Source organism: Anopheles moucheti, chromosome 2 (genome assembly GCF_943734755.1).
Source record: "Anopheles moucheti chromosome 2, idAnoMoucSN_F20_07, whole genome shotgun sequence".
In the NCBI taxonomy this organism is placed as follows: Eukaryota; Metazoa; Arthropoda; class Insecta; order Diptera; family Culicidae; genus Anopheles; species Anopheles moucheti.
The window spans coordinates 71,045,997-71,056,046 of NC_069140.1; the positions used below are offsets into that span (position 1 = coordinate 71,045,997).

Below are 10,050 nucleotides of genomic sequence, written 5' to 3' on the forward strand. Positions count from 1 at the left end.
CGCCGGCGACTGACAACGGTTTCGGTGCGTGTTGCATGCGGCCCCAGCTGCGTTTCCACTTATCTTTGATGTGATTTTAATAATTTATTTTATTGAACCATTTATCGAACGTTATCCGGGTGGTGTGGAGTCAAAAGGCGAGAGAATGATAAACCGCAGCAAATATCTGGGCATGGTGAGGATGTAAGGACGGTTTTGGCGGTAGGTTATTGGTCTAGGAGATGGATGCTGTAATGGGTAAAGGATTCCTTCGTACGCTGATGATATGTGTAAACCATCTTACCGGATTGCGGATGTTTCCTATCTTTCGCGAAGATGAAGCTGAATTCGATCCGTGAAGCAGTAGTACCGACGAGTTCATTACGATTGAGTGCCAACTTTAGATAAAGCTTTCCGCTTGAACTTCGATACATCAAACGTGTCGTAAACCTTGCCAACGATGCCGTACTTGGGCTATTAACGAGATCTCCTGCAGAAAGACAGGAGTGGTTGTAAAAGGAAATTAGAAGAAGCTATTCCTACCACGCCACTGCTACTGTACAACCGAAGAAATACTGAAACCTTTAACGAGTACTCAAGATAATACCCAGCATCCTCACAACTACCCGAACAAAGAAAGAAACCCTGGGCAATGCTTTCATTTGCAGAGCTTTCGGACCCGTTCACAATTCCATCTGGTTTCCTGTGGAGCAGCACACCGGCAGCAAGCGATTCATTTTAAATACACCCATAAATTATCAATTTTTCATTTATATTACTGTCCAACCATCAGCACCACACGGCCGGGGTGGGATGGAAAAAGCAAAGCAATCCTGCCCACCGCCGTGTGCGATGGACTGTGTAACGATGGCCCAACGGTGGAACGTTGGAAAATGGTTCCACCAGCGTGCTACGGCCAGCAATGCCAGAGTGACGTCCTTTTCGGTGTGACTCCTTTCTTCCGGCTTTTATTGTACACAACGGGTCAACCCGGGTCTTGTGCCTTCAGCTGGCTGGTAAAGATTTCCGGCCACGTCGAACGCAGCGGAAAAGATGAGTGGCCCGGCATGGAATGGGATATGTCCTATATCTTGGGAAAAGCGTAACGTTCGCTGTTGAGACATAAATTTTCTCCATTTTCCATTAGACGCGCGTCCCCCTGGCCATTTAAAAAGGAAATCCGATATTAACGTCGTTCTAGAGTGTGGACGGACCCACCATAAGCTCCATTCTGCGGGAATGTCGAAGAAATGTATCACTTTTCAGTGATGCCTCCGCACACTCGTTGGGGAATGCAACTTTCTTTCCAGTTGCTTGGTCCCGGTCGGTCGGATATCTTTGCTGCTGGAATTGATTGAATTTAAGTGCTGCCCCCGAGACCGTTGGTAGTCGTGTGGGTTGTGCCTTCTTGATGTCTTTCTCGGGCAGCGTGCTTTAAGATGCTGCAGGCTTGGAATGAATTTTTATCCAATTTTAGCGAATGAATTCAATTTCCAGTAGTGTCAATCTGGGTGGAAATATTTGAATAAACACGCTCATTGGCTCTGACGGGTATCTTCTGGGTCTATTCAAACGAGATCAACCCCCATGGAATATTGAAAATCGTGATCCTCTACGCAAGCTTCCTGGACGGAAGAATAGCGGAAGGAAGGATTTTGCTTGCATTTTAATCCTCTGATCTGCAAAATAGTTGTAAGTAATTGGATCCGTCATTTACGGCCGACGTATTAACGGGCGTGTATCCTTAGGGCTTTTTAAACGCAATGAAAACAGGTAGCCTTTTTTCCGGCACGATCCTCGCAACCTAACTCAGGTTTTCTTCCGCTGCGTTGACTGGAAAACGCTTCTTGCAGTTGTGAAATTAATTACATATTAAGATTCCGTTTGGCAGCATCGCGTGTCTGTCAACTTGCACCGTCGGTAGTACCTCCGCCCGAGCACGCACTACCGCCAGGAAGTACAGCAGATACCGGTTTAACCGGCCGCTCGCTCCAACGCCTTGTTATGACCACCATTAGAATCTACCTGTACCCGTTCTTGCGATATTTCTTCTGATTACCGTTTTGTGAACGCAAACCACTATCATAGCCCCCGACGTCGAGACTGAAATAAGGGCCGCTTGAGGGATCCGTGTGAGGTGATTTTTCTATCGATTTTCCCTTGCCATCGTTTTGCCGGAGGCGAACCAAAGTGAGTGCAAATGATATAAAGTGGGCATAATGAAAGGCTTCCTAGTGAGGCGCCGATGCTACTGGCCATTTCTACCCCCCGGGAACCTAACCGTTCCACGGGCGTCCCACGTTAGCCGAAAAGGTGTTCGCGCGGATCCGTTAGTTCGCGATGCAGCGTCGAGATTAGACGCAATTAACGTCAGTAACGAGTGCAAATGTTCTGACAGCTTTCCGATTGCTTGATTGATTTCACACCGAGCGGGTGTGTTGTGTGGCTGAATTGGCTTGGGTCAAGCCTGCAAGAATAGTCAAGGTGGTGATGTGGCGGCGTATGCAGAATTGGATGTACATACCTAACTGCTTACCGTTTGTTACCGTTGGTGCATGATGAGCCATTTTAAGCTGCGCATTTCAACCGGTATCCATGTTCCCGTTGGCTCGGATGAGATGGCACAAAATGGCGGGGTGCTAATGGGAAGTTACTACCAAATATACTAAGCTCTGTCAATGATATTTTGCTCGCCACCCTGTAGCTGTGTCGCTTAAATTTGCGAAACTACCGCAAATATACCGCGAATGAATAATTATTCTTACTAATAATGACTGTGCACTTGGACATCAAATTCAATATGGAATAACATACTTAAAACGTTCAAATCAAATAAAAAAAAACATATAAATCCGATAGGTCGTGCAAGATAGTAGTTTGAAATATCATTAAAAAGCACACATCTACATCCTCATTTACATAGTACCTCTTAAAAACTTGATCTCAAATTCCTCTATAAAGCTGATGTACGTAAAGACATTCCTTAATGCATCGTTAATAACATTTATGTTGGCACTTTATAGAAATCCTAATAATATTCGTTTCAAAAAGGACAAGATTTTAAATGAATCGCGATTGCTTGGCTTCAATATTTGGCCTTTCTCCGTTTTGGAGAAGGAACAGCCATCCAACCAATGTGATTTGGAACCTACATTAAGTTACCAATCATTTTAAACGATATCATCTGGCCGATCTTATTTTATTATATTTATTTCTCCTTAATGACGACGTTTAAAACATAGCAAAAACTCAAGGGACTCAATCAAAAGGAGGGGGACTCAATCAAACATGTTTTTAAGGGACTCAATCAAACATGAAAAGGAGTAACGTATTTTTTTAATAATGCAGAGGATGTCAGTTTAATTTTATTTGGATATTTAATATTTGTTATAAGGGCTCATTCAATTATTACGTAACGCTGATAGGGGGGTGAGGGGGTCAGTACCAGCGTTACGATTTGTTACATAGGGGGGAGGGGGGGTTTAACTTTTTGTTACGTAACATATAATAAGATTATACTTAGATTCCCGCTTCATAGTACATGTATGAACAATTAACTTATTTAAGGGATTTTTATACAAATTCCATGTTATCCATCTACTTATCGTTTGTTTAATGGTCGAGTCTCTTGGTATCTTCTGCTACCCATTCATTGAGAACTTCTGGTGTCTACTCAGATGGTGATTTTGGATTCCTGTGTGTTGTAGTGGATCTAGTTTGCATCCATTATCACATAACAAGCATCTTCGTCTCATGAACCTTAAATTTAGATTGAAGTGCTCTAAATTCTCTCAGAATGATCCATCCAAGTTATTCACTATCGTAAAGAGCTTCATATAATCATACATCAATCATTAACCATACTACAGTTAATTATTCGATATCATTTAGTGCTCGGAAGCTCATTCACGGTACAATGAATAACTTTTGCCAACTAGAACGTGCAACATCGTGATCGGTGCTTGTATGACCGTGTTTGAACTCAGCATACCAGCTAAAATGGTTGATTTTAATGGTGCTGAATTTTACGATGCTTATCAATTCAATGCAACCTTTTTTTTCTAACCAAATGTAATTTTTTAATGATATTCTAAATTATTGATGTTCAACTGGGTGTTACATGATAACAATGGGTTTGAGTGTTGAGTTTTCCGGCACTTCGTGGTTTTGGCCTGCTGCAGGAGTCTTCTAAACCACCTACAATCTAGCGCCGTGGTTAATCAATCCATAATCCCGATCTGTCTGTTGGACCCATCAACGGCATCCCTCTAACTTAATTTGAGCCTCGTCTGTCTATGAGGACTACCTAAAACGGCTTTTTGGACAAGGTCGTCCGGTGCCATTCTCATGACATGACCAGGGGCCCAGACTGGTCTAATTCGCTGTACGACGGTATGCTCGCCATTTGTACGGCGTATCTCATCTTTGTAGCGGTTCCATTGTCCTTCCACACATACGGGGCCAACAAACCTTCTGAGCATCATCCTCTCAAACGAGGCTAAGAGGGTTTCGTCAGTTTTGGACAAAGTCATGGTTTATGAAGTATCGTATGCAGAATCGTAGCTGTATAGATTAAAGTAGGTTCTAAAACCGCTTCAAATTATTAGCAACGATCAAGCAAGTTAGGCTGGCTTGAGTAGTAAATTTATTAGGCAGTATGTTTGTTTCTTTTTACATTAATAGAAATACGATAGAATTACTAGATTACTTAAGAAAACTTGATTTGTTTTTAACCAAGGGGGGGGGGGGGGGGGGGGCAAGGAAATGTTACGTAATTAATGGAGGGGGGTCGCGTCCAGTGTTACGTTTTGTTACAATAGGGGGGGAGGGGGTCTAAAATTGATAATTTTTGCGTTACGTAATAATTGAATGAGCCCTAAGAAAATTTCCTATACCAACTGTTCAATCCTCGTACCCAATTGAACGCTCGGTGTTTTTTCACTTTTTGAAGGACCATTTATTTTACACACGGACCACATTTTACTTTAAATAATTCAAGATACGTCCGTTCCCTTTGGCGATCAATCTACTTCTCTTTTACTTCTCCTCATTCGCTCTCTCACTTTTCTCTCTCACATCCTTCTCGCACATCGCATACGGATGTGTAAATGACAAAATGTCATTTGGGTTCTTTCGTTCCGGATGGGAACGGAACACCAACAGAAAATATTCTTTCCTAGTGTTGGAAAAAGATGTTTCATGGTTGCAGGTGATTTACAAGCCATTAATGAGATATCCCGCAAAAGAATAATTCTCTACTCGCTCATAAACTGCACCAACAGGGGGTTAGCATTACAATGATCGTATTTGTCTAAGTCTTATCTAATGCTGATAGTGTGGTCAGTTGCTTTATTGTATGCCAAACCAAATATAGCCCAAATTATCGTTGGTTAACAACATAATAGCAGCGTTCTCAGCAGTTCTGTATCGAAAATCTTTATCATCTGTTCAATACAGCAGTTTCAAAAGTGTGAGATAATTATAATGCAAAATGCAAAAATGCAAATCCAAACATTTTTTCAGGATTTCATAAAAGTTCTTACTATTCTAAAGCAAAGTTACAATCAAGAGAGTCAAAATCTATTGAACTAAGTGGCTTTATTATTCTCAGTTTATAAAGATAGTTTTATTAAAAATAAGCTGCGTGTTTATGCAGACAGTAGTTGCATAATATTTAGGTGTAATAGCAAAGAAACACATCCAGGTTAAATTGAAGCATATTTGGAATAAAAGTGGAGAAATGCTTATTGAGCGCGCGTTATAGTTTACAGAAGCGGTACTATCGGTAAATCAAAACAAATCGTATTTATTCAATGTTTTCCTTTGCCTTCAACCATCAATCTATTAAACGGCGTCAGTCGCTTTTGCTTGAATAAAGCACACGTAGTACCTTCGTGTCAAAGTTGTTGGTAGAACAAATTGGCCTAATGCGATCGTACCGTTTTGATGTTCTATCATAGTTCCATAACACAATCAATCAAACTCAGATTTTTACGTGCAAATCCTCTCGAGATGAAGCTTGAAGTGAAATGGCCGCTACCATCAATGAGCTTGCTGCGAAGCGCGCACACAGCAACAAACAGTATCGACCATATCGCAACGTCCCTAAAGATATCGCCGATGAAGTTTGCTCAGAAGATGGAAGCGAATGTTATCAAAACAAAGAATGCCCACACCGACGCGGTCCCGCATGCGGTTGATGAAATCGTGGTAAAACTGACAGCATGCGTTCCAACAGCTATTTCCCTTGGGTATAATCATGCTTCTTCGCGGATTATTTTTCTTCGTTCTATCTCAGCTCTACTACTACTACCACTACTACTAGGGGAAAAGTTTTGTGCTCACCGAAAAACTTTGGCCCCCTCCTGCTAGTTGCAAAAACCGACGAGTAGGGGGTGTTTTCTCGGGTTTTATTTTATTCGCGGTCGAATCTGAACGAAGCGTCCTTGCGGCAAATGAGCCAAAAAAAAAAGAACGAATTGAGACACAGGGACAAAACAAAAGCAACTAATAAAAAGGGAAGCCAAGCACAAGCGACTGGAGGAAAGAAAAACATCTACATATGCGGTGCAAATTGTGGTGTTGCCCCTCCGAACGATGATCGTGTTTCCACGGGTGTTTGAACAATGTCTGTATGATAATTTATGCAAATCCGTCCACTCTGCGATAATCACTATGGATGCGCTACTTCCACAGCTAAGAGCAGTTGTGTAAAAACGAATGAACGTTTATGTAAAAAAGCAGTCATTTGACGCGTTGAAGCGTGCCGAGAATGTAGATTTCCATCCCGAGACACTCAAGCCTTCCGTGCATTGTGGGAGCCAACGGGATAGATGTCCCCTGCTTAAACCGACCACTCTCGGCGTAATGAGTTAAAGGACGAAAGCTTTGTTTTTTTTTTGTTTGTTTCCCCCTCCGAGCGCTGTGCGAGTGGGCGTTTGGGCGTTCTGGAAAGTGGTCAGATATTAATTGGACCGCGTGCGCGAATCGCGAACCGAGCGATGTAAGCTGCCAGATAGCGAGTACAAGCTCAAAGCGACTCGAGTTACTGTTTAATCAACCCGAGTTGAATGAGATTTCCCGTCGGTTTTGTGTTTTTTTTTTACTTCTTCTGTCAGTGTCGCATGTGATTCGCAACAGGGGGAGCAAAGAAAAATGGCCAGCATGGCTAACATAACTGTGAATGAAGACTCCCTGCGGACGAGAAGTAATCACGAAGGCACGAGCGCGACGAGGTGCACGATGGAGGAGACCGAGTGCGTGTATTTTGTAAGCGTTTCACTGTACACATACCCTTCCGATGGGCAATCTCCTCCCCAAGGCCACATCGAGACTGGTGGATCTCTAGCCATCGGGGAAGCCGGCCCCGTCGATCGAACCCTACGATCCGTACACTAACGCATCAGCTCTGGAACGATTAGCAGGGCGAAAGCAAGGGTGAAAAGCGCCCGTGATTAATGCTCATACTCTCGGGACCAACTCGGGCATTGATACTTGAGCGGTTGTCCAGAACCGGTGGACCGGTTGCCGTTTTTTTTTTTTATGATGTTTATGGACGGAAGAAAACGTAACGGGACGACGGCCTCCCATCGCTCCGTTCTTTAATTTAATTATAGTTCTTACACTACTCGGAATGCCGAACCTGGGCCTCCCTCGGCAGGGGTTTCCCTCCCGAAGGGCATGTTTTGTTTTCGTACACAGGTTGCGCTCTTCTTGTACAAGCTTGTAAGTAAGAGCTCACTCGAGAGGCAAAAACTCTTCGTGAACATTATGAATAGATAATTTGATTAAACTCTTCCTGTCCGTTTCGATGGGACAGGAACGCAATGGACCCGCCTACTAATGCACTAACATTCTCGTTTCTCGTTTCTTTTCTTCTGCAGGCGACGTACTGTCAGGTGTTTGCTTCGTCGGTCAGCTGGACACACACTCGTTGGCCATGTTTCTGCTGATACCGCTCGTCATCTACCTCTCGATCGGGGGGATCTTTTTGCTGGCCGGATTCGTGTCGCTGTTCCGCATCCGCACCGTGATGAAGCACGACGGCACCAGGACGGATAAGCTGGAACGTTTGATGCTACGGATCGGGTTCTTTAGCGGGCTGTTCATACTGCCGTCGCTCGGGTATCTGGCGTGCCTGTTCTACGAGTACTATCACTTCGACGATTGGATGATCCAGTGGAATAGACAGATGTGCAAGATCTTCTCGATTCCGTGCCCGGCCGCCCGGCACGGTCCACCCGACCCGAAGCCCATCTTCCACATCTACATGGTGAAGTACGTGTGCTCGATGCTGGTCGGCGTGACGTCGAGTGTGTGGCTGTGGTCCGGCAAGACGGTCGTCAGCTGGCGGCAGTTTGCCGAACGGCTCCAGGGCAAGGACACGCGGAGTCGCGGTGCGTACGTCTAGTAGAGGGTAACGCGGGTGCGCATCGTTGCCCATCATCCGGCGGTGCGCATTACCGCGAGAGTCATTAGGTTTTAGGAAGAGGCATCATCATCACCATCATCAACGCGCTCCATGTACTGCACGATCAGTTTTCAGAGGCAGGGCATCGGCAACGGAACCGATCCGGTGGAAGCTGACCACACATCGTCCTGCATCTGCCACCACCTACCCATACATCATCATACACCATCCGACCCAACCGAACGCCTCAAAAGCTGACAGTAAACCCCGCAACATAGGAGTAGCTAAGGGATGCAGCTTCTTTCCGGATCCTGCTAGAACACAATCTAGAGACGTGGATCGAGATGGCAGGAGATAGGAAGATCATCCACATAGATAAGATATGTTTCGTTCGAGGTTAATTTTGCGAACTGACCAAATATCTGTGTAGTAACGCATCCTTAGGGGAGTGCATTTAGAATTAATCATTTCCGCTGCTTAACGGTGGCACTGCAGGTATATATTGTACAGGTCGTACTGGTGGCTTCTGTCTAAACTCCGCAGCGTATGCCTAGTATTGTGTATCATGTAACTGATTAGCTTACTCGAATATCCCTGCGCCGCTAAACTTGCTATCGCAACACGATAGGTAACATGTACTAAGAAAATATCAATGCTTTAGAAAACTGCAAGAGCAGCAGCAGGGCCTGCCTTGAAAGTACATACAGCGCGTTGTGTGTGTGCATTTCGAGGGCAACCGTAATAGACGAGTTCAGGTCACACTCTCTAGCAGATTAATCTTCTCGTTGCGATACAGAACACCCACGTCTTACCGTTGGACGCTATATAGTGAAAGGAGCGTTGAGTGCGAATGTTTCGTATCCCATCAAACAGCAAACCCTATGTGTGTAAGAATTGGAAAACTAGATTCTAGCTGTACCATACCTACCTTCTGCTACTGGCACTAGCGTCTCGTAAGTAGATTGTAATAATCGCGTCGATCCTATCCTCGATCCACTTGGGTCTGTATGTTTAACACGGTGGAACATGTATTGTACATATAGAAAGTTATAAGACTAACTACCGCTAATAAGCACGGGGATGTGAAAAACCAAACCCCATAACGAAGGAAGTTCGAATTTGCTACGTACAACAGTGCACCCGGATGGTGCTGTGAATAGTTAGGAAGTTACGTACCGTTAAGCGCTGCGAGCATTGCATTAGAGTGTAGGTTCCATTTTAAACCGCGGATTTGCTATGGAAAGCGTTGCCCTGCTCACTACAATGCTTTACGTTTGGTTCTTCTTCCACGATGCGCCAAACCCCATTTACCATCCTGCAGAAGGATCTGTTTTCCGGATTAGATAGGTATGCGAACGTTAAGTGCACGGATGTTGTGTTAGTGCCAAGAGCGCATTTCATCTACGCATTGAATGATGAAATGCGACCCAACGACCCACTCGACCCATTATACATCTGGCACGACATTTAAAGCAGTGCCATGTTCGAAAACGATGCTAACTAGCTTCAATCCAATCCACTAATTAAGGACAATTCGGGCCTTCACTGGACGGGAAAATCTTGGCACGGGAATTTGCGTGATTGGATGCACGCGGGCCAGCCAAGTTTCGAGTATGTCATTACTTTGCCCCGCCGAAGTGTAACCAGGAAGAACCGGCTAA

At 44.4% G+C, this 10,050-nt stretch overlaps 1 protein-coding gene across 1 annotated transcript in view; it reads left to right on the top strand.

The window, feature by feature from the left end:
• Window positions 1–9,749, top strand: part of LOC128309920 (frizzled) — a 246,551-nt gene extending 236,802 nt beyond the window's left edge. Inside the window, exon 5 of the mRNA XM_053046429.1 lies at window positions 7,863–9,749. Coding sequence (XP_052902389.1) covers window positions 7,863–8,389 — 527 coding nt within the window. The 3' untranslated portion in view covers window positions 8,390–9,749. The remainder of the gene's footprint in view (window positions 1–7,862) is intronic.
• The last annotated feature ends 301 nt before the right edge of the window (window positions 9,750–10,050 follow it).